The 25,945-nt window shown below is 41.8% G+C and overlaps 1 protein-coding gene across 1 annotated transcript in view; it reads right to left on the bottom strand.

Annotated features, from left to right (window-relative positions):
* rims2a (regulating synaptic membrane exocytosis 2a) overlaps window positions 1–25,945 on the bottom strand; it is a 139,122-nt gene that overhangs the window by 92,824 nt on the left and 20,353 nt on the right. The window contains exons 3-7 of the mRNA XM_039619950.1: window positions 24,216–24,248; window positions 23,287–23,379; window positions 17,983–18,193; window positions 17,341–17,352; window positions 5,032–5,291 (exon numbers count right to left, since the gene is read on the bottom strand). Coding sequence (XP_039475884.1) covers window positions 5,032–5,291; window positions 17,341–17,352; window positions 17,983–18,193; window positions 23,287–23,379; window positions 24,216–24,248 — 609 coding nt within the window. The remainder of the gene's footprint in view (window positions 1–5,031; window positions 5,292–17,340; window positions 17,353–17,982; window positions 18,194–23,286; window positions 23,380–24,215; window positions 24,249–25,945) is intronic.

The following is a 25,945-nucleotide window of genomic DNA, read 5'->3' as shown; positions in this document are numbered from 1 at the left end:
TACGCGCGCAGCACAACCCCCGATGTGGTCACAGTGTGCCTATAAAACTACCAACCTCCAACCGTGCAAGCTTGCGCGCGTGCACGCGCACTGAGCAAAGCGCGGCAGGGACGCTGATCGGCCCCCATCATCCCAGCCAGGAAATATCTGCAGCAGCACTACACTGTAGGCTGTTATTACGCAGGCAGGCACCGATCGATACATGCACCCCCCCCCCCTCCCCCTCCCCAAAATACTCGCCTCACATACCAACGGGGAAGCCCTCCCTCATAAATCTGGGCATTTCTTTTACAAAGGAATCACTCACCCGATGTTGCTCAGCGCCTGCTCGAACAGCTCCGTCTGCAAGATGTTCTGAGGTGCCGTGAAAGCCCCGTTGAAATGTGATAAAACCGAGCTACAGAACTGACGCAATGTCTCAAACTGCATTTTCCCCCCACCTCGGTTTTCTTTTTATCCTCAGTAAGTGCTCAGCCTTTTCCCTTTTACCACCATTACATCCCAAAGCCTGCGCTCTCTCCGGACGCCCCCCTTCCAGACATACACCTCGTCAGTTTTTTTTCTTATTATTATTAGCAGTAGTGGTAGTATTAATGTTATCTCCCGGGGGCGCATTAAACGCGGAAAAGACGCCGATCAAGTTCCATATTCCTCCTTGCGCTGTTGGTAAAAAAGTGTCCTTAAACGAGACGCATACCGGGTGGGCTCCTTCGGTCATAATGCTTCGGACTTGCAGCGAGAAAAGGGAGGCAGTGCCGGTGCCGGTAACAAGCCTTTTCTTCTTCTCGCGGCAGCGGCAAAAATCTCTTCTCCGTGCGCGGGGAGAGGTGAAGGAGCGTCCGGAGGAAAGAAAAAGCGAAGAACCATCCTACACGGCACCCGGCGGCGGCGGCGGCAGCATCCCCGTACCGGCGCATCAGCTGCTGCCTCACATTCAACTCATATTTCCCGTTGTCCGTGAATAGTACACACTTGCCCTGACACGCGCACAGACACGTACGCACGCGCTACCGATACAGTCGCGCGAACTCTTTCGCCATATCTCTCCATTCTGTCTCGCGCACTCTTCGGGACGCGCACAGCAGCAGATAACCGTCAGAATCACGCACAAGGGGGGTGGAAGGGGGCGTGCTAGCGTCACGGCTTTTTGTCTTTCCGACATTCCACATCCGGCTTTGGAATATCAGCTCTACATCAATCAGCAATAAAGTTACTGTGAGGACAAAGCACGCAGCTAATGAGGGCTTTCCCGAGAGCCTGCTTGTTTATTTATTTATTTAATGCGTTTCATTTCGTCCAGAGAGCCAACTGTAAACACTTGAATTTAGCCAAAAAGAACCCAGTTAGTTCCAGGCCCTTCTTTAAAGCTGATGCATTTAATGTGGTTACATATTTTTACAAGTCTTCGTGTTTTCCAGAAATCTGTTTGTTTGTACGGGTTTTTTTGTTGTATTTTTTTTTTTAAATTCAGTTTACTTCCCAGAGTTGGAAGAAGTTTAATTTAAGTTAGTTTCAGTCTTAGTTCTTCTTCTTCTTCTTATTATTATTATTAATAATAATAATAATAATCATAATAATAGTAATAATAATAATAACCATTGTCATTATTATTATTTGGTTTTAATGGTCGCAATATTCCAAGTTCACTAAGTCGTTTCAGTTAGCTTAATTGTTTTTTCAAATGTCTACTTTTTATTTTTATTTTAGGTTCATGAAACTGTTTTTTACATCTACTTTTGGTTTTTAGTTTAGTTTTAGTAAACTATTATAACCTTGCTGAGAGATAAAATATAGATCTGCTAAATTTAAAGCAGCACTTCAGCTGTTAATTGATACAATAAAGTGGCCCTTGTTTAAGCATGGGGCAGTTAATGCATTTATGTAGGATGTTGTTGGCACTGTGATCATGTTAGGATAATAAAGTCCCGAATAAAACAAACATGTAGATGCTATAGGCACCCACATCTATCTAAACTCAAACATATATGAAATACTATAAATACTAGACTATGAAAATATTAAGCTTAGACCCGGGATTGCAAATGTTTGTAATATTCCACTGTTCCATGCAAAGGACCAGGTGAGTCAGCATCAAAAACACTCAGGCCCCTTTAGGTTTACCAGCAGGTTTACTCTGGCACATCAAAATATCAGCTTTGAAAACCTCATTCGATTATATAAATAAAATTGAACTGAAATGACCCGCTGGGCTCAAAACAAACCCTCTCCTAGTTAATACAAATATAAAAGAAAACATATGTTCAAATGAAACTGATGACTAAAACAACAAAAACTATTAACCCTGAACTATCTGTGTCAGCTGTTTGACCATATTATTATTTCACCGCAGCGCTGATTGAGGCCAATGCAGCACGTGCATAAATTAGGACTAGTGCTGGTACACAACTTTAAACTGGGACAGACTAGGTTAGACTAAACAATTGTCCCAAGCTTACTATGTAGCAGACTGGGTTTTGCTGGTTGTTACAGGACGTTCGAGCTAGGTTTGTTGTGCTCCTTCCTCTTCTCACATTTTTTTGGCAGGGTGAATGTGCACGCTGCTGGGTTAAATGTGTTGAAAATGCAGAATCTGAAGAAATTCTTCCGGGGAGTACATTCCAGTCCCTGTTTAGGTATGGCGGTTTCATCAACATCACCCAACACTGCAGCTGTCCTGGCATATTTGTGCGTTCATTCAAATGACACCTTCGAGACCAAGACAAATTGGAAGCCCTCCCAAGTTATTTCTCCTTATAAATAGACCTCCAGCTTTTCCCCCTCCTTTTTTAGCACAACAGATCCAGGAGTTAATTTAAACATTCTTTAAGATTAATGAAAGTGGGTTTCGGTGCTTATGCAGAGGGAGTTCTATTTATACACTCTGTGCTATCCATCATCAGCATTATCCCATGAATTTTCAGACAGCCAGTTTCCTGTTTTGTCACTGCAAATGTAGGCAATGTCAATGCGAGAATTACTCCCTGGTACCATCTCCACCTCTCAAAGCTATGCAATCATTCACGATACAGGCAAAATCCTCGGCCGGAAACAAAAAGTGATTGAGTGACTGACTGTTTGGAGCAGACTGAGCAACTCCTGCATTACTTTGCACTGTAAAGCACTGCAGCTTTAATTAGAATCTACAATTGATTCTCTGCTTTTTCTAAATCATTGGACAGTCTAAGGAAGATTCAACAAGAACACTGTGGCCATCCTTAGCTTCCAACTGCATCCAAGCCATCAGGACTTTATTTTCACTGTAGGGAAAAGTCTGATCCTCTGACTAAAGTCTGCTACATTATGTTTGCATGTGTTTCCACAACTACGAGAAGGACATAACCTCTATATAACTACCAAAATACAGATGACATGCTGTCTAAAACTGTAATCTTGTGTGTTATACATCACTGAATGTATAACAATCTCGCACCCTGGAGTATATCTGATGGAAGATGGGAGAATAACAGCATGCCATCACTGTAACAGACTGATGAAGCGGCAGTGTTACGTATCCCATGTCTGTAAAGGCTTCATGTGTCACTCTGCTTGCTCATTGTGTTCTTGTCTATATTTCTGTAGGGTTTGTACCTTACAGTATAAAGTTCCCTGAGATGCATACGGCTATGAATCGGTCCCGTATATAAATATGTAAACTGAACCGATTCAAATGAAACCATAGCACAGTAGCCTCATTACACAGTGAAAGCTCTAACAGGACACTAATGTATTCCCAACTGACTTGAAGGACAGATGTGTTAAATGGACTTCACGTATGAGATTTTTAGTGGATTCTGAGGACTGTGTTTAGAGACATGTTGTAACCAGAGTGGTGCAGGTTGTTTTGTCCCTGTGCTACACAGGTCAGTGTTACTATACTTTGCTGGCATGTAACATAGATACACATAAATTACTCTGGGCTAACTCTGTACAACTCTCCAATTAGATCCAGGCTGCCCACTGAGTATGCTCTCCACAGCATGGCTAAGTATACAGCCTGCATTTCCCATCTTTCCTATAAAGAAGCATGGAGAGGGAGAACAGACAGAGAGAGACAAGGGGGCAACTGTTAGTCTGTGAGCTATATGGTTGCTGTGGCAGACCAAGGGTTGTGGAAAACAAAGCCTTACTCTGAACAAATGCTGAGTTACCTTACATCTGAGAAGGAGCAAAGACGGACATGAGAGGGTTTTTTGTTGTTGTTTTATTTCAAGGGCTCTGCTGAGAAATTCCAGAGAGTGTACAGATCCTGACTATAAGCGTCCATCCTGCCTTTAGAAGAATAAAGAGCAAGGAGCCCCCATGTGGACATCAAAGTAACTACTTTACTTGACACCAGCATCAAGAAAAAGGCAACCGGATATGGGATTCACAAACACAGCATGTCCGTGTTGTCAGCATCTGAGAGTGTTGCACTCAGAGGGAGCGCTTAGTGCATATGACAAAAGAAACACAGTGTTCTGCATTGTAATTAGCCCGCTCTTTCTTTTTGATTAAAAAAAAGAAACAAAAAAACCCCATCCTATTAATACTTTATTTACTGCAGTGGCCAAGCTGGCCTACAAACAGGACTAATTACTAAATAGGACTGCTGCAGTGAAAAAGTGCGCTTTGTCTCAAAAACAGAGATAGTACTAATCACTGCACACACACCTCACCTGCCTGTTTCCCACTGCAGCTGAATCAGAGTTTCAACCATCTGTGATCATGTGTGCCACTGTGGTGTATGTGTGTGCATGCATGCATGTGTGTGTAATGAAGAAAGAATGAGTGGGTGGATGACTGTAGTAGAATTGCTGAGTTAGTGCCAGTTAGATACAGTATATGTCTCCCTGTGTCCTTTATAGGCCTCATGGGCTCCATGTAGAAGAAGCTTATATGGATTCTTATGGCAGGCTTGCATGTCTGTTTTAGATGAACCACCTTTATGAAGCTCTTGTCTGTAACTTAGACCGTGCATGTGGCGCATGCTTGCTTGTTTGTTGTTGTTTTTCACAACCAGAAGTGAGGTGTGCATGTGTGGGGCTCGCGTACCTTAGCCCTGAACCGTTGTCAAGGGACGCCTGTCTGGGCAGGAGCCCGCCGTGAGGTCTGTTTCTGTCTGACGCTGGTGTCAAGTCTCCTGAGGCTCCCTGGTAGGGGTATAGGGACGGGTCCTGCAGTTTGGCCTTCTTCCCCTGTGGCCCACCCTCAAACACACCCCGCGCTTGATCAGGCCCCGAGCCGTAGAACCATGCCCCCGATTTGGTGAGGATTTCTTGTTGTTTTCGGCACAAGTTGCATACCCACATAACCTGCAGGCAAGAGAAGGGGAAGAGTTAGTTTAACTGAAGAGGCAGTGGCAGCCTTATGAAACCTAAGATGAGCTGCAATGGAGTAATTTGTGTATTTGTTATCTAAAGCTGTAACATGACTATGAGGCATATTGTTGTTGCTGGGTGAACAAAAAAACCAAAAAGATCTCTCAAGATATTTGACAATCAGGAATCAGGAAGAGAGTTTTTATGAAAGTGAGTAAAATGAGTGTTTTCACCCCTGCAGCGACAATATTCATAAACACTACTCACAATTCATGTTGATGAGGTGAATGATGAAATATTAGACACATGCAGCAGCCTTTTAAATCACTGAAAGGTAAAGTGACATGAGTGCAGATTTTTTTTTTATTACTGCTCTACATTTTGAGCCTGTGAGTCCATCCTCTACAGTAGTTTTAGTGCAAATAGGGCCGACTAACAGCAGAGGCTACATCATGGTGAATGTTACGCAGATTTTGCTAATATATTTTAAAGGGAATGGCAATTTTTTTGTGTGTGTGTTGTGTCCAGTGTTGGGACTAACGCGTTATTAAGTAACGCGTTACAGTAACTACGTTATTATTGTGGTAACGAGTACGGTAACTAGTTATTATGCCAAAACCAGGAACGCGTTACTCGTTACTGGGATTTAGATAGGCTCGTTACTCGTTACTTCGTGTGGTGGATATCGCGGAGCTACCACAGATTCAATAACATTAGCAAGTGGTGGAGGCCAGCAGGTGGATGAAGGAAAAGGGAGGCAAGAGGAGAGACCCGAAGCGGCCGCCGGTCCGCGTGTCAGGTGAACTGAACTTCAGGTAAGAAGTTATGACCTGCAGTCTATCTGGGTCAGATATAAACCAAGTTTAGGTGGAGTTTATTTTCGGTATGCTGACATTTTCGTACTGCGTGCTAGCTAGCATGACGGAGTTTCTATACAGCTGTGTGGGTGCTATGTTACTGATGTTGAACTTTATTTTGTTCATACGGTTAATTATTAGAGTTGCCAACCGTCCCCTAAAAAACAGAATCGCCTGGTATTCAGAGAAAATATTACGCGTTTCGTACTGAGGTGAAAAGGAACACAGTTTGTCCCGGACTTCAGCTACAATGAAAAAGACACAAAGCTGAAGCTGCACAGCTGCCTCTTCTTCTCTCATTCTCTCCTCTCCCGTTTCTACTTCAATCACGAAACTGATCAATGATCAGCTGATCGGCTTTTCTCTCTTGTTTATTTATCGCCCACTTTGCGCCAGAAAGAGGAAACCAGCGGATGTCGCGCTAAACAACAGCAGCACGTTTAAGCTTGATCAGCTGTTGTTAGAATTTATTTAATATTAATTTCTAGTATCAGCTGATGTTTTTGGAGCCACAGCTGTAAAGCTGCTGGTCATGATATCGGTTTGTATATCTGGTGAGAGGAAACATGAAGATGAAACCAGGAGATGTCCTTACTGAATCATCAGAGCTGAACAGATGATGGAGAAACAGGTTTACCTTTTAGGTGACATGAATGAGTTGAAGGGAAGTTATGAACTGTTTCTGAGAGACAAATAACAGCAGGATCCTTTTCTACGTAGCTGACAGCTGGTAACTGTGCAGGGGCGGGTCTAGCAAAGTGTTGCCAGGGGCCAGGTAGGGCATTAACAGGGAAAGGGGGCACAAGGAAATACTTTTCTTTATTATTCTCATTTAAAATGTCTCGCTTTTAAAAAATAATTATCTGAGTCTTACAACAAACGATTGATAGATTGATACATATATACCATCAGAACAGTGTACATCACTGTTACAACAGTGTTTATTTTCATTCAAAGGCTTTATGATTTTTCCTATAATGGTGGGCCGGTCTCTAGTCAAGATGCCCGGGACGATTGTTTTGTCCCAGTCCAGCTCTGTATGCAGCTCATCTGCAGTCTGGTGTTACCTACATCTTCCTATTCAGAAGGCAGAATTTCCAAGTTCTGAGTACAATCAAAAGCACCACGACTGCAGTTTTTGTGTTGGATGTAAAAAGCAGGCTAGAATCATGGCGGCGGTCAACGATGGTCCAGGCGTGATTTCTCTCGTGGAAATGTGCACATTATTTTTCCCTTTCTATTGGTAGGTGGCACAGTGCACTTGTGGCAAGTAAGCAAGCTAGAAGACTGGCAGTCTGGCTGGGTATCCAGTTACAGAAGCAACACCTTAACAAGAGAATTCTGAGTAAAAGCAAAGTTACTTTCCTAGTAACTAGTTACTTTGAAAGTAACGAGTAACTTGAAGTAACTGAGTTACTTTTTTAGAGACGTAACTAGTAATGTAACTAAGTTACTAATTTAAAGTAACTTACCCAACACTGGTTGTGTCATCCCGAGTAAATAAAATAATGTTTATTTATTGGTATAGCTGGATTGCCAATGGACAGTAGTATCACTCGGGTGACCACACCTTTCTCGTTGAGTAAAATTTGAGAAGAGTAAGACCTTACCAAATGACTGGCAAGCCAGACAGCCAGCTGGGGGTGGCAAAGAGCCACTGCAGCACCCCACCCCCGACCCACACCACACGTCGTGCCTTTACAGTCCCAGTGCTGAGTCAGTGCATTACCTTTATTAGTATAAGCGGGTGCTGAATTGCAGAAATGTTATTTCTAGATTAACTGAACTCGTTTAAACCGCGCCTGCTTGTATGGCAACTGTCAGAACAGGTTCAAAGGCTCGATCTGTACCACAGATCCAAACCACAACTGCTTATCTCAGCCGCCGGTTCGAAACGAAATACAGAGAGACGCAGAGTTGGGTCTCTCCACCTCCGTGGCAGAGACCTAACAAATGATTATAGTTGGTAACAACCCAAAACATCCTATGCAACCTTTGCACTAACACACAGACCAAGAAAATTTTTCTGGGTGGGACAGAGAAAACAAAAGATGCCATCAAGTTACACAGTCAATCATTCAGTTTTATAAATTGTCACACTGTTACATCACAAGACCCTGGGTGCAGTCGAACAGTAAGGAAAAAGCCTCCTAAAAGACCTCCTGTGACTTTTCCTAAGCAATATATGAAATTCCCCTCTCGACCATCCGGACGGTCTTTATCCTTCAAGCTCGGGTCCTCTACCAGAGGCCTGGGAGCTTGAGGGTCCCTCGCAGTATCTTAGCTGTTCCTAGGACTGCGCTCTTCTGGACAGAGATCTCGGATGTTGTTCCTGGGATCTGCTGGAGCCACTCACCTAGCTTGGGGGTCACTGCACCGTGCCCTCTGATTACCACTGGGACCACTGTTACCTTCACCCTCCACATCTTCTCGAGTTCTTCTCTGAGCCCTTGGTACTTCTCCAGCTTCTCATGTTCCTTCTTCCAGATGTTGCTGTCATTTGGTATCACTACATCGATCACTACGGCTGTCTTCCTCTGCCTGTCCACCACTACTATGTCCGGTTGGTTAGCCATCACCATTTTGTCCGTCTGTATCTGGAAGTCCCACAGGATCTTAGCTTGGTCATTCTCCTCCACCCTAGGGGACGTCTCCCATTTTGACCTCGGGACTTCCAGGCCTTGTCGGCATAGATGTTTCTGTATACTATGCCGGCCACTTGGTTATGGCTTTCCATGTATGCCCTGCTTGCTAGCATCTTGCACCCTGCTGTTATGTGCTGGATTGTCTCAGGGGCATCTTTACACAGCCTGCACCTGGGGTCTTGCCTGGTGTGATAGACCCCAGCCTCTATGGATCTTGTGCTTAGAGCTTGTTCCTGTGCTGCCATGATTATGTCCATAGTAATGCATTCACATCATCCAGTAGACCTTCAGAGGATACTTCACGTAATCTTGACCATGTTTCAAGCTTCACCATGATCCTGTCTTTTAGGTCAGTTCCTTCTTCCATTGCACATACATATGATAAAATTATTTATCACTTTAAAGAAAATGTCCTTATTGTGTTTACAAACAGAATGGCGTGCAGAGAGACAGTAGCAATAACATGAGCTCCTTGGGAAAGGTAATTATTACTCAAAATTAAAAATTACAAATGCTGTCATCAACTGGGCGTCCAATACAGCCACACTGGGATGCAACACGACTGAAACACACAAGAAACACCTCACAAAAAAAGAGAACATCAGCCTTTTTTTAAACACAGGTTAATGTCACAATAATGAAGGATCTGCATTATATTTCATATGTCAAAGGAAGCTCAGCATCTACACATCTACACAGCATGTACTGCTCTATGTTCTAGTGACACATGAGGTATTTATGACCTCCTATCAGTGTTACAGATGACTTATAACTCTGGTCACACACAATGGAATCAGGGAGGCTACACACTGTGCTTTATGTGTCCCAGAGGACAGGAGCCAATCAGACCACGACTTCCTTTATTTATCCAGTGCCACTGTGAGAGCTCTGCAGCAAACCAGGGGTCACTGCAGAAGACCCAGCTGTCACCTTACTCCTAATCAACCCCACATTGAACTGAATTGAATTGTAACTAAATCATGGGAAGTTATCTCAAAGTGGAAGTCTCCAGTCACACAAAGGAGTCTGTTTTTGTTTGTTTGTTTTTTTTGGTTTTTTGCTTCAGGTAACAGCGCTCTGCAGCAATCAAGGCAGAGCAGCGTATGTCAGCACCTTCAGTATGTCTGCTGACAAAACACATGTGCGCACACATTACTAAACACCAGGAGGCCCCAAAGGCTGCAGCTATTCCACCAAAGAATAGGTAAATCCCACATATCAATCATCACCGACAAAGACAAATACAAAATGGCTATTAATGATCATCTAGGTGTAATTTGTATGATTCTTTCAGAGTTTTGTTTTTCTCAGCCAAATGATTTTCTGTGTGTGGACGAGTGGATGAAGCTTACTCATGGAGAAATGTGTGGGTATCTACACTAATAAAGTAACTAACTACATTAGAGCATGCAGGATCATGGGGAAAATGTTTTACCCGGTTAATTACCTGAAATCTGCCCTTTCCACTGCTGTAGCCAATGACCTACATATTTACTCCTCCAAACTGCAATTAACAGGGAGTCAGTTACTGTGCACCTCCCCAGTCTGCCAATAATAATTAACCATATTCTCAGCCCTTGGACTGCACATGTCAAGCTCTTTTATCTCATCAGCGAAATACCTGATAGCCTATTAGTATTCCAAAAACACAGGCCAAAAAAAAAAACTGCATGGGTCCAGAAAATGTTGCACACACTGAGCTTCAGACATCAATACTTGGATTTGATTTGCACTTTGGATCTAAGTCAGAATAAAAATTGAGGGTTATAAAGTCTATTGGACAGGAGGAGGGAAAAACCCTCCACAGGCTGAATCTACAATAGCTAAAAAACACTGAATGAAATTAAATGAAATCATGTAGTGACACTGATGACAGTGCATTTTCTGTGGTTGCCTAAATGTTTTACAGAGGTTATAGAGGGGCTTGAGAGGCTAGCGAGTGCTATCTGGTTTAGCAGTTCAAAGACTTCTGAGCTAAGGATACAAAATTTCTCAAATTCAACCCATAAGGCTGCTAACAGTCCATCCAGGGATGCAATCCAAAGACAGATTGAGCTCAACCCACACTGACAGGAAACTATTATAACCTCCATTCATTTGCAGAGCACATTGACAAAAAGACTCCACAGTAGATGAATGCATTCACAATGACACACACACACACACACACTGGTCAAGCAGCTGTAACAGCCCCAGGTATTTTCACTATCACTGCAGCCATTCTGCTCCAGACTCTCCGAACACACGCGCTTCCCTTTGGCTCAACTCTTCACGGCTGAGCGCAGGCAGCGGGTTTGGGGGCTGTGGCCCTCGGGCAAGACCATTTCTCTCTGTGTTTGCACATTTCATAGTCATTGAACCTGCAGTTAAAAATAGAAAAATAAATTTTTTTTTTAAAAAATCAAGCGCTACCACCCTGTCCAAAACACCTGGAAGATAGATACTCTATTCAACCTGCTGTAGGCTGTTTACTGAGGCAGTGAATTAAGGGAAATACACACCACATGCCACAGGATCGATAAATAATTTCCTTTCCAATACTTTCTCATCAGACCAAAGGTTTGTTTTTTAGGGTAGCAGCAAATATCATCTTCCAAAAAAAGTGGGTGTATTCTTGGGGAATTGACTTTGAAGGACAGGCTATCTTTGACCCCCCCCCCCCTTTTTTTTTTTTTTGCTGTGAAAAAGCCAACAAGTAAAGACAATAACATGTATCCATCAGCAATGCCCATTACATATTAAACACTGTTGTGCATGCTCCATTCAATTTTTTCTTGAAAGAGTCATCCCCTCACAAAGCTGCTGGATCTGCAGCAAGCAGAGAGCACCGAGCTCTCTCTTGTGGCCGTTAAACGGCACTGCAACATTATTTAACACTCCAGAGTGAATCAGCAGTATCCTTCCAGGCAAAAAACAAGAAAAGCAGAAAGCCAGCTCCAGTGTTAAATGAAATCAATGACACTTTTAGATTCATTCATTTTACACTCATTCATCCGTAACATCGTCACAGGATGCGATTTCAAATTGAGATGAGGACCTTCTGGTGACATCTGTGCCACATTCATTTGTTTGACAGTTATAAAGAAACCCTGCTGGGTGTCCGTGCCACGATTCCAACTGAAGATTGCATTTGGAGGTTTTCTGTGAAATTTGTTGCATATCAGCCGCCTAATAGAGACAAAAATAAGCTCATCTACAGCTAAAGCAGCAACAACCTGCAATATTGATGGGGCAGTAAATGAACTGTCATAGGTATCATATTGCATTCCTGTTTCCCTGCTTCACCTGAACTGGGGTGAACTGAACCGCTCATTAAAGACTCATTGTTTGGGGAGTGAAGTGTTCCTCAGAACATCCCGACCTGGACAGAGTCCAGCTTAAGCACACCGGCATCACAAAGGGTCCCAGCTGCAGTCCAGAGTGGATGAGATCTGAACATTTTGGCCTTATGAAAGGAAACAGAATGCAGCAGGAGGGTAACATAGCATGTTTCAAGACAGAAGCAGAGGTTATCACCCAATATTTCCCTTCTTACATCCTATTAAAGATGCATATTCAGTTTGAGGAGTTTTGAGGCACTTCTCTAGAATGAAAGGTTTACAGGGTGTTATCATTATTATAATTATTGTTTTATAAGGGTGTATTCCAACCAATACTAACGCAAGGAGAGCGCCTACATTCACATGCCCTAACACTGGCTGCACGTGGTGAATTACATTTTAATGAGCTTCTAATTTTAGTGTTGCGCGGCAGTAATAATAATAGACTTGATGAATATTTATGCTCCTTGTTTGAAGTTCAAGAGACACAAGAAAGAGGAGGGGACTGCTGTGGAAAACCAGTGTATGGGTTCACACAAAAATGGCTGATGCCTGTCAGACCCACAGCCCCTTCAGCCTCTCTGTGACCCAAATAAACGTGTTAAAAATGTTTTTTTGTTTTTTGACTGGCACTGCGCGCTCAGTGGAGACAAACACATGCAGTACTGTCGGTAAGATAAAATGAATCTGATTTGGGATTTTCTGAAAAGAAATTGCTGCAACACATGCTGTGTTCGGCCAGAGTGCTGAACTGAAACGGCCACATTTGTGGCAAACAAAATGACCAGTGGTTTAAAAAACAAAAAAACAAACAAAAAAAACCCCGCGATGTTGTCACTCTGAAGCTCGTTCAGCTTACCCATGATGCCGCTGAGACAAAGATAGCCGTCTCTCCAAGTCATTCCAGTAACGTGCTGACGACCGTCAGAGGCTTCTGCTCCTGAAAGCCAAGAAGCGGCTCCGACCTTCAGCACCGCGGACAGCTCCGAGTGCAGACACCGGGCTTCCTGCCTGCTTGCCGAACAGCAGCTGCTGAAAAGACCGTGAAGATGACACCGGGGAGATCAACCGGCCACATCCGATCCAAGAAAACCGACCAACGAAGCCTTATTCCCTTATTTCTTTCCAACAAAGCGATAACGGACTGCACAGAAGCCTCAATTCCTCAATTCCTGCTTGTGCCGTTATACTGGATCCATCCGTGCAAACAGTCCCGATCTGCATGTCAGCAGCGTCTCTCCGAGAAAAAACAAAACATAAAAAACCCCAAAACCCAAACATGTGAGGTGAGCAGTAACGCGTCAAATCACGCTGTGTGAGTTCATCTGGAACAGAGAGTTAGAGCTCTGCTGGACCTAAAAGAGCTGATTACATATGCGACGCGTCCCAGCTCTGCTCCCACACTCCGGCAGACAACGCACAACAGCGACAGCCGCTGTTCCCCCCTCCCGCAGTTAGCGTTCACAGGAACACTAGAGTCTGTGCTGGAAATGCATCCCGAGCCTCAGCAAAGAGACTGGAAAACAAACGCGTCATCGTGCATTTGCCCTCGTGTCACACTACCGCTGGACCAGGAGTCGCAAAATGTTGAACCCACGCGAGGGGAAAAAGCAAAAAAACAAGCGAAACAGCGATCATATCACTTGAGGAACTGATCTGGGTGATGAGATGTCGTCAGTCTATACCAAGCTTCCACCCTCATGTGAAATCTGCCCCCCGCCCCCCCATAACATGTGCAAGCAGCATTTTGTCTACTATGAAGGAAAGCACAGCAGATAACACAGAAACGTCCTTGTACAGTTACATTTGGAGAAAAAAAAATGACGAGATGTGCATTTTTCATGCTTTCTATCACAGATATATATAGCTGAGGTAAATGTATAATTAGCCATGTTATCAAGCTCTGCAGGTTCAGTCATAAATAGGTGGCATCAATATCACAGCATAGAGCTGAAAAAATGCATTTGCTGTGCGTCAGTTATGTCATATTTCAAGATGTTGGAACACAATTATTAAAGGGATGTCTAACTGCATTACTACTGTAACATCACGTGCATGTTCAGCACATATGAAAAAAGGGGCATCTCTATGAAAATCAGAAAACAATTAGTAGTACACAATCAAGGAGCATTGTTCTAATGGTGAAAGCAATTTCACTGGTGCCATTTAGAGTCATAATTTTTCTTTGATTCATTAAAAACATTTTTTAAAAGGAAATAGAATCCAACAAAGTAGTGTCGTCCTTGCACTTCTATTTTATAGCAGGAATGTCGAGGGCCCAGGAAGCACATGTAACATCTTCAAGAGTTGCTTTAATCGCAAATGAGTTCCTCCTCGGAGACTGTTGATTCCTCGGGCCCTTTTTGAAGCCACATCAGAGGAAATTGGTGGGGGTGCTCTACCGCTACAAGCAGGGACTCTGAAGACTTCACAACACTGACACACAGTTTATCTATATCAAAGGCATTTCCAATTTTGAGAACAGAAAAAAAAGAAGAAGAAAAAAAAGAAAGTTGCTCGGAAGTTTTTTTGCTTGAAGTAGAGGCTAAGCTACCTGGCACAATTGCTGAGCAGTGATTGTTATCAACACACACTCTTATCACTGTTTTTACATCTATTATTCAGCTTGTTGCGATAAGATAAAGTGATTAATGTGGCTACACTACAAGAGTCATAGAGTCAATTGAGCTTTTCAGGGTTAGTGAGCAGAGAACCTCCATCTTGCTGAGCCTAAACTTCTTTACCAGCTGTTTTAACTCTCGGTCCCTCTACGCTATATCATATTCTAGCGTGTCATATCTCTTCTTGCCGTTCCCGGCATAGACACTTGTAAATATTCAATGGCGTTTCACAGAACAAGATCTCTCTCGCCACTGTTGTCACCATCTGCGAGAGAGGGAAAGAGTAGACGGATGGAAAAAGGGCAGATTTCACCACCCCCGCCGCCACCACCTCTTTCACTGACACACAAGCTTAGACACAAGACCGTCAAGGCAATGTGTCCCTTTGTTCGTGCGGGAGTAATCAAAGCTTCTGTCCATCAGTTCAATATGACAATAGTGATCAACTAATGCCCTGAGTGGTCTTTTGTATTGGTTTGTTTTGTGGAGGAGCACAAACCAACATCAACTACTGAAAAATGCCTCTTTGCTTTTTCACACTCATCATCTCTGTTTCTTATTTTTATGCTGACCCTCTGACTGACCCTGTCATCTGAACTTCTGCTTCCTGCCATAAATGCTTACTTTGCTCCCCTGCTGCAGACGAGCGTTGCAACACATTTCACATGCATATCTGCGAAAAATTATTCAAAAGTATGACAGCACTGCCAAGCACTGTGATAGTGATGTTACTGAGAGCAGCCAGAGGAGACATATATTTTCACCTGTACTGGGATCAAGTGTTTATTTCAGTGTATATAGACATACATTACTTTAGAATGTCCTTTCAATACAAAATGATTCAGTTGTTTTTGGTGTAACACTCCCATACTCATGGTCTGTATGGAGAAGTGACCTTGTACACCAGGACACCGGGTCATCACCAGGTAAATAGCTGGCACTGGATAAGAGGCACATCACATGGTCTAGCTGCCATTGCCCCGACTGTCTATCGCCAGCCTGCTGCCACTGTTATTACTCAACACCATCTGTACAACATGGTAACCGATCTCTCAGCTATTATCTAGCAGTGAACAATGGAAGCCCTTACAAATGGGGTCTTGGCATTACAGGGAGCAGCTGGACAGATGTCGCTCTGTGTTTCTGCTGAGCCTGTTGGTATGCAGTGTCCTCCACAGCCTGCAGTCTGTCACTTTAACGGCTAAACACGGGAAGGTGAGCGCTAAGACAACTCTGGGAAATGCATGTTATACATATGTACACGTACACTGATATGGCCTCCTGTTGTGCATTGACCTGCCCGGTGATGCTGTACATCTTTAGTTCATTACATACTTACAGATTATTGCCAAATGTAAATCTATAGTGTTGTATGTTACATCATGTGGAAGATTACATACTGGCGATGAAGCGGGAACATTGAGGCTAGGCATGGTATTTTATGAGCAAAAAATAAATAAATTCAAAAACAGTTGCCAACTTAGAAAAGTTACCCGTTTTATTTAATTCAAATTATTTTAATCAAAATATCAAAATACAGGTCAGGTCTAATTTAAATGTCAATATTAAGCTTGAAAGGACACTCCTGTATTAAATATTATACCTATATAAAGTCTGAGCTTTAGAAATAACGCATGACGCGTTATGCTTTTTCTGAAATGTTTTCCTTTATATAAGGTGGAGTGACTGTGGCTCAGGAGGTAGAGCAGGTCAGAAATTAATCGTGAAGGCTGGTAGTTTGATTCCCTGCTCCCATGCATGCCAAAGGCAATGTGAGTTGAGTGTGTGTGGAAATGGGTGAATGAGACATAAAGAAAGCACTTTTAATGCTCAAATTGAGTAGAAACGTGCTATACAAGAACTAGTCCATTTACCAATGTTACAATGGTACATGCTCACATTAAACATGGCCAAAATTTAATTAATGACACTGAATGTGTAAGCAAGATAGAGGTGGGCAGATTGATTCAAATATCGATAGTATCAATACCAATGCTAATATTGGTATCAGATCGATACTACGAGATAATAGGATTGAAGCTTTGTTTCTATCGTCTAAGTTAGCTGGGTTATAGGTTAAAAGTAGTAGTACTTGTACTGGTATCAACATCAGCATCAGCAAATCAGAAGAATGTTGGCTTAAAGGAAAGGAGCTAAGAAATGGCTCTTTCAGACAAAGGATGAACTGGAGGTCTACACCAAACCTCGTGTAAAATAAAATAAGGACTGTGGATCATGTAAACTGAAATCCAAGAATAAAAATATGAAACTTTAAAATGATCATATTTAGCTGATTATTTGAAAATAAGCCTGCTGTCAGTATAGCAGAGCACTAACTGGCTCTATTCTGTCTTTCAAGACTCTGCATTCTTTGTATTGTCCTATTGTACCTCTTCAGAACGGCTCTCGGTACGGTAATTCGTATTAGTTAACGTTTATTTCAACACTGATATGACTCACAGATGAAACCAATCAGCACCTCTCATGCTCACTTCCCATCTGCCTTGGCTGCTGTATGTGTATTTATGCATATCTCAGCATTTTATGAACCATGCTTGTGTTCAGACAGTCCCAAGAAACACAAAAAAATATTTGCTAACCACTTTGTCCTCCTGTTGCAATTCCATGAGAGCAGGAATGCAGCAGAAAGAAATAAAGAGGGAAGACAGATTAGAGGGGAGAGGGGGCAGGAAAGATGGGGAGAGAGAGAGAGAGATTGTGAGTGGCATTAGTAGGTCCTCGTAGCACTGTCACATACTTGATCAGCACATTTTTGAATGGCATCAAATAAAAACACACATTTAAAAGGCCTAAAAGCTTTAGCATAGTCTTGTACAGTGGTTAGCTGGGCATCAAGGTGCCACATTATACAAAAGCAGTCATCGGGTTCCTCTATGAGATAAGAAAAAGGAGGGACAGCTCCCTCGAGTGGTCAAATGGAAGAACTGCATGTTAACATGTAAACGTCTATAGCTGTGAATGAACACATCAGAGAAAGAAGAATTAGAAACGAAGGCATGCAAGGCACATCTGACTAGAGTACACGCTCGCGATCTGAAAAACATTAGTTGCCATTAGAGACACTGCTGGTTCAATGGCCATGACTATGATTTTACAGCAAACTTTCATAACCTTGTATTTTAAATCCAAACATATGAAAAACAAAACACAAAACCCCAAAATTGCCTGGGTGGGGCATCAGCACATGCGTGAATGTGTGTCCTTACCAACCACGGCATTACCTTATTTGACCGCAGAGACACTCGTCCTCCGCACCGAGCACAGAATTTCGTTTGGCAATATGAACAGAGGTGGCCACAGCCATCGGCAAACTTGGTTTTGTGGCAGATCCCGCAGGTTGGGGCTTCGCTCTTCTGGTCCTGACCCTGCTTTGCCTCCTCCCCCATCTTCTTAACCTGGTCCTTATATGACTCAAACTGCTGGTGCAATTTTCTGCAAGCAAATGGGAAGGGCAGAGGTTAATAAAAAAAAGGAGATATGGATTGGTGACCCATTAAAAAATTGAACATCGGTATATCATTGATTTTTTTTACTCACACAGCCATTTTTTTTTACTCCAGATTGCTATGTCTTATTCATGCAACAAACAAACTATTATTATGGATTATATAAGTCTGAATGATCAATCTTGACATAGAGTATACATAACATAGGGAATAAGTATTGCACTGTTAGAGTGTCCAGTGCACACTTGTGGCAGTGTGGGAGACTCGTTTCACACTGGAATTATCTTTGTTGGGTGACTCATGGCTTGAGTCCTTTTCTCCAAATCACACTTCCACAAAAAGCTTCTGCTGTCAGCTGACTAAGTGATATAACCTCAGACGTGTGCAGTGTGTTAGATTTTGAAAGGAAAAGCAGACACCATGACCTCAGTAGCTTCAAAGCTGAGCTCCTCCTTTGATACCGCGCTTCGCCTAAAACACGGTGGGAGTGGGTATCAAATTTGCTTTGCAACTTTAAGAACATCACTTAATTCCACTTTCTCAGGTTCCATTGCGTTTAATGAATCATTTGCACCTGTGTTTCTATATCAGGACAGTTGTAAGGTGAGACCGAGCACACCTTGGAGCCATACTGTTAGATAATCATCTTCCAGATACACACAGTTATTACTGCTCTGGTGTATTATGCCCAGGCAATCATTTGTCATTGCTACTGCCTCTATTGTGTTACTCCTTGTGTCCTATAGATGGCCTCCTACTGGTACATTACACCTGATCTTATACAGTGGCCGCTTAACTCCTAACAAGTCCTCAGAGGCTCCTAAAAAAGCACGGGCTCTTCACATGCATTTTGTATGACACATGTCAATTGAGCGTCTCCTTGGAAACTAAACACTGGGCTGACTTCATAATATGGCGATTAGAATTGGTTTCGGCCCACATATCCCCTGCAACATTCATTAGCGCTTGTGAATTATTGAGCAGAGCTATCCTTTTACCACATACAGCTCTGCATTTGAGATAAACGTGTTTCCTTTGCTCACAACTAGACCTTTAGAGCCCAAACGTAACGTCCACACACGCCACTTCGAGTCTGTGTGTGGGTGTGTGGTAATGTGCACAAGTAACTGTGCCATCTGAACATTAGATAGAGTGCCACAGGCATGCCCCACGTTGTACCCACTGAGGGATTAAAGGGCTAATTGTGTCAGACCCTTTTGTGTTTACCAGCAGAGATTAGTGTGTACCCTTGTTTAACAGATCCCACCAAATCTCATTTACTGACAGAGGGGCTGATAACAGATTGATGAAGAATATGATACAAGAGGTAAAGACACTGTCTCCCAGTATGAAGGAAATAAGACTACAAAAAATCATGTTTTTTCTCACTTATCTCCCCTTACAGTCAAGCATTTAGAGAAATATGCGCTCAATCCTGAACCACTACATGGCCTAGACAAGGTCACTTATACAGACCACTTTTAACAGTCATTCAAACCTTTTTTGGGGGGACAAAAAAAGAGTTGCTGATGCAAATCTGTGCACTAAAACAGATAACACAAAGCAAGAATAACCTGTTTAAGCAGGGTAAAGGATATACTGCATACAAAGTCAAGGTCATAAAGAGTAATGCAACTTTCATAAGTTTGCCTCTCTACACCAGTACAGTGAAGACATTTAGCTTTAATCCAAGACTTTTATCAAAAATATAGCATTATCTGTTATGACTTACAGTTGACTAATGACCTGTTTCATTGCCAGGTGTGCAATCGTGTTCAGGGCAGATTAAGGAGAGTGAAGTTCTGGAGCGAGTTCTAAGTGTTGTTGTTCAGGGGAGCTCTCAGTATGAGGTCCAAAGATGCGGCAATTCAATTGAACAAGGTCACTGTAAGGTGTAAAAAACAAACAGTCCCAGGAGCGGCCAGGTCAACATTCTGGTACGCTCCTTAAAAACAAGGAATGGACTGATGAGACTCAGCAACATCAAAAAACCCAAGAGACAATAGGATACAACTAAAATGTAAAATCCCAGAATTCTTTTTCCAATGAAGAAAAAGCTCTTCACAACATCTAGTTAGGTTAAGAGCAATTAAAATTTATGTGATAGCCAAAACAAAGAGTCTGTAACCTGCTGTGAGCCCAACTGAGCATGTGTTGCATTTACTTAACACAAAACTAAAGTCAAACTAGCAGTAACTGATGGTGGCTGTAAAACAGACTTCAGAGTCCATCACTGCAAATGACTTGCATCCAAGTATTAAAGATATGTTAGATTACCTACATGGTAATAATTATATTTGTCAAATAACTTTGAACCTTGAAAAACTGGAATTACTATGTCTAGATTTGGCGGTAACTAACAACTTGTAAATGCAATATTATGATTCCTTAAATCAAAGCTGAAAGTCAACACTTCAATTAGAAGTTGATAACTTTAGTCAAAATCAGATACAGTGGTGTAGAGGGGCAAAATTAGGAGTTTACTGTCAGTGTCTAAATGCATCTTGCTGTATAAATGAAATAGCCCAAAAGTAAAGACACAACTATCCCAGACTAATAAAATGCAGGAAATAAGTTACAGAGTAAAACAGAATAAATATACAGTCAGAGTAGAATCTCGTGGCAGCAAACAGCTGGTACACAGTACCCATTCCAGAGGGCTTGCTTATTCAGTCAGACTCGGTCAAATATAGGTGATGCTGCTGACGAGTAATCATACGCTAGTCATTGTCCCATCCCAAGCTAGCGTATCGGAGCTCTCTTACCTCTGTGCCACACCAGAGCAGCTATAAGCGGCCCGTAACACGAGTCTCTCGCTTGGACGTATGACAGAGTCTACATATCAACACCAAGCCTGAGCTACAAGCTCTCTACAAGCCTTGGGATTCCTCCTTTGTCACACACCACTGGAGCTGAATTCTAACTTCCTGGTATCTTTATTATGCCATGCTGACCCTAAAACATCAGCAGTGAGTCTATTAATTGATTTATTGATTACTGATTAATTGATTGATTTCTACAAGTTGAAGCAACTTACTGGGTGCAAATCAGATTGTCCAAATATCACAATTCTGTCTTGAGTTTGACTTTAAACTCTAGTCTAATTGATTTATTGGCAGAAGAAGAATTGAGCTGACAAGTCTGCAGTGTCAGATTTTCGCAAACTTTTTACAGCTAAATAATCTAGACAGCAGGCCCACTACGTGCAACATTCATTTCTCCCTCTGCTTTGGTTTGGTTTTCATTCATTTCAGTAGCATGCTTGATACTCTGGTATGCAAGCTAATTGCTAACTTTGACTTTCATTTGATAATTTAGTATGAGCCATTTATTGGGTTTATCACATTGTTGTGTGGTTGCTGCTTCTGACAGTAAGTCTTGTAAGAACCCATGGTTGAAACTTTGATGACATCTCCCTGGTCAAACATCTCGCTGTACGACTGCAAAAATAAAACCATAGACAGACCATGTTAATGCTGTATCCAAATAGAATAGAACATATATGTCTAACAACTGTCTAATCTGTTGAATGGTAAACTTAAGGCTGTCACGATTATCAACCCAAACATTTTGCTTGTGTGATGAACCCAAAACCCTGAGTTTGAGTCTTCACAAGGGTATTTTTTCCTTCTCATTGCCTCATTTTTTTCTAATCAATAAAGACATACCAGAAATGGTAGAAAACATTTCTTGAACACAAACATTCTCTTGCTAGAAAGTTTAAAAATGACGTCCAGCCAACGTTGAAGAAGTACTTTGAGCCGTCATCGCGGTAACATCTGCCACGTCAGTTCAGCTTTCATTTGGGAACTTATTTGACCGTCAACAAAAAAACGTCAGCTGGTTGAATAACCAGCTGATGGTTATTCAACATTAAAATGTTTGTTGGGAGCACTACCACCACATCATATAAAGTAGCAAAGCTTTGTTCAAGCTAAAACAAGCAAAATGCTCCAGAAGGCACACAGATTATATTTTTTGCTGTATATCAGTATATTATATTACGAATATTATTTCTTGCACACTTACACTCATTGACTTAAGTGCAAAACTGTGATTATAGTGGCCTTGGTGTCATACTTAATAAGGTGAAACAGTGTGGAAGGACGTAGAGATCTACACTCCGTGGTTGCTGTCTTGGTCGCAGAGAAAAGGTAAAGTCATCAAAGACTTTTCAGCCATCAGGAGGAGGATCCATTAGCAAGGTAATGCTAGCTAGCAGCAGCTAACACCATCATATTTTTTACAGGCAGTGAAGTCACATTTGTCGGGATGTTTGGTGGTTACGTTTTCTACAAATGTTATCTTCATTTATTATCACCTTCATAGAAGAAATTAACATGAGTGCTGAGAATCTCAATAGTTTGCAAATGTTCACAAAATGCACTAGCTAGCATGACAATAGTGATAAACAATTCAAAAGATTTCAACTGAGTACACCACATGTCCCTGTACCATATTGAAATTTAGAAACATGAGTAATAAGTCTGAATTCTAAAATGTTAAACAATCTGAATTTAGACACGGAGAAACTATCTTAACCTCCCAACTTTGACCGTATCGTAGTTTGGTGGAGCTAGCAGCTGTGAAACTGGTTTACTGCTCTATATTCTGTTCCTCATAAAAACAAAGAAGCTAGCTAAAAATGTTTATCTGTGTGGTTGTTAATGAAAGGTTCAATTTTAACAGGAATTTAATAAGTGATGGGTTTTGGTAGGGAAAGACGTGATAATTATTATACAAATAACCTTAAAGTAGACAATGATTGATACAGGATTTGGTATTAAAGTCCTGATCAAAGACATACATTATGTGACTAAATCTACTCTCTGTCTTCTTGATCAGTGACCTGTTACAGCCCATAAATATGTCATTTATTAAAGTTAAATTCATTGTGGCACAACACTTCCACACCACCCCTCTACTATGTGCTTAAACTTGCAAACTGAGAAATTTCGAATCATGCTCTCACATCAACAAGGGCCAAACAAACTGTGAATCCAGCTGCTCGGTTCACCCACCACTATATGTCGGTTCCTGCTGGGAGAAGATCAAAAAGGGGTCTGTACTGTTACTTACGCATTTTGCTCTGGCTCCTTGTCATTTGGGGACTTTTGCTGGGGCTGAAGAACGTTATTTACCAGCTCAGTGATCCCACTAAAGGGAAACCACCTGTTCAAATAAGCAAAGTGTGACTGGAACATTGCAATGAGTCATCATGTGAGAAAACAATCTGTTCAGAAAAAGGGGCTTTTAGGAAGCAGGTTGGTTCTTAAGTAGTGGGAAAATAGCAGGGACATTCACTATAACCAAAGCAGAGAGAGGAGGAGGAGGCCGGGACACGGGCAGAGCAGCGATTAGTGGAACACTGACAACCAGACACAGTGTCAGAAATACAGAGAGAAAGATAGAGAAGGAAAGATGATTCAGACAGACCTACATTTGAGGGAAGGACAGAAAAGCAGGAAAGCTCTACAGCCAATGGAAATGAGAGCTGCAGTAAATGTCACTTATAGCAGCTTTTTGGTGCAGTGGGGGTCAGGTTGTCAGACTGGTTAGCCCTGCAAGTAGATCTAATCACAATGCAGCTATAGTACAGTATAGCAGGACAGGCGGATCTACTCCACACTAGCAGTTGAACTACTAGACTACCCAGCCAACCAGAGTGCAGATGATACACTGAATGAAGATGAACAGCCAGTTAGATATCAGGAACAAGGGAAAGATTCTGGGGACCTAGCTGCAAAAAAGCTGGAAGAAAGGAGAAGCCGATGTCATTGATGTCATGGAAGTCAGCTGTTTAGTGCACAGCACAAAATTCAACGACCTGATTCACTCATTGAGAAATTATTCGTTAAAACGGGCCACTCTTTTCCAAGACATTAATGACATTAATTTTTTTATTAAACTCCCAGACGAAGAGGAGAAAGCCACATGAAGCACGCAGCATCGACTGACAGGAAGAAGTGTCAAAGCCTAGAGCACTCTGGGTAATGCAGTTTACTTACTGTGCCGGCTGAGGCTTTGGTTCTTCTTTGATCCTAAAACATAAAAAAATAAAAAGTGCGCGCAGCTCAGTGCATATCAAACAGAAAGAGATGAGAAAAACAATAAAAGATGGAAAAAATAAACAATGAGGATGTCATTAAAGATGGGTGTGACATAAATAATTATCCAGCTCTAACAAGAACAATATCTAAAAATATATTACGGATGAGGATTTGAGGAAAACAACAATTTAGCTGTGAAAATGGTAGTAAGGTAAACAAGAAAAATTACAGGAAGAGAAAATTTAAAAGATGATGTAATGTAAATAAGTGACTCAGATAACATTTAAATTAAAAATGACCGCTTCATGTGAGTAACACCCTCTTCCATACTGAATCTTCTGGCGTGGACAAACCTTCAATTTGATGCTGTGACTATCTCATATATAAATCTGCCTCCATATTGCACAAAGATATGACAAAGAGTTTCACTAAGGCGAATCTATAAGTGACAACACCCCCACCATCAACAGCATCAGCTCGCCAGTTTCCAGAAACACTGGAAACCATCAACAAACACAAGCCAAGAGTAACCACCCGGGAGAGTAGTCCAGCTGTGTGACACTTTAAAAGACATTAAAAGAGAAAATTCGGCCAGTATGTCAGATTTTTAAATTGCGCAATATTGCTATCGGTATCGTTCTTAAAAATTCTGCTGTCCACATATTGAAATATCCTGAACTATTGAACCCTAAATTGCCCCTGATGCAGCCACTGAAGTGTGTGTCTGATAGAACTTTATACGTAGTAGTACATTAACCATGTAACACAGTTATTATGTTATTTTCTTATTTCCCAACTTCGGGATAAATAACATATAGCTTCGCAAGAGTGAGTTACTTCCAGAAAGTTCTTCACTGGAACTACAATATATAAAAGACATAGTCTCAGTGCAAAAAGTTTACAGCGTGTTCTCTGGATTTTCTAGAGTAATTGCAGATTTAACTGCTATGAGCACCCACCAACAAAATTCAATTTACCTTGCACTGATGTAGTGGAAGAAATCCTCTTATAACTAAGAAAATAAAACCAAACCGTTGCAGAATGCTACGGGAGGGATTTGATTGTTTTTGGTGTATTCAGCCTTGAAAATAAATTATAAAATGAAGCAGCTTATAATACATGTTTGTGTGGAGCTTTGAAGAAGTCAGCTAGGGGACAAACTGCTGCCATGTCAGCTGATAATTCTAATGAGGTATTTATCAGACCTACAGCTTGCGTCGGTAGAACTGATACATAGAAATGATAATTTAAATAACTTACTATCAGAACAAGTGTACATAAAGTACAGTATATACACTTGCTTTGTTGATTAGGCCTGTTTAGCTGAAGCAACTGTCTAACGAGTCCATCACGTTGTAGAAACTCACTCCATTTAAATATGTAGACAGGAAGAACTGCTGAAGTTCGAACTAAAGAAAGTCGAATTAAGTGACTTGGAACTGGCATTGCTGTTGGTGGCAGATGGGCAGAATTCCAGAATTTGATGATTTGCTGGGAAGCAGAAGCTTTTCTAGGGTTTACAAGGAATCAAATACAGCATTCGACATGAAAATGCCTCACTGATGTAGGAGAACAATAGTCAGCGTGGTTCAAACACAGACAGAAAGGCAGCTCTAACTTCAACGAGTATTACAACCAAGGCATGAACAACAGCATCTGGAAAACTTTGGGCACATCAAAATTATTGT

The sequence above is a fragment of the Oreochromis aureus genome, linkage group 11, assembly GCF_013358895.1.
Source record: "Oreochromis aureus strain Israel breed Guangdong linkage group 11, ZZ_aureus, whole genome shotgun sequence".
Taxonomy (NCBI): domain Eukaryota; kingdom Metazoa; phylum Chordata; class Actinopteri; order Cichliformes; family Cichlidae; genus Oreochromis; species Oreochromis aureus.
This window is presented reverse-complemented; position numbering and strand designations above follow the sequence as displayed.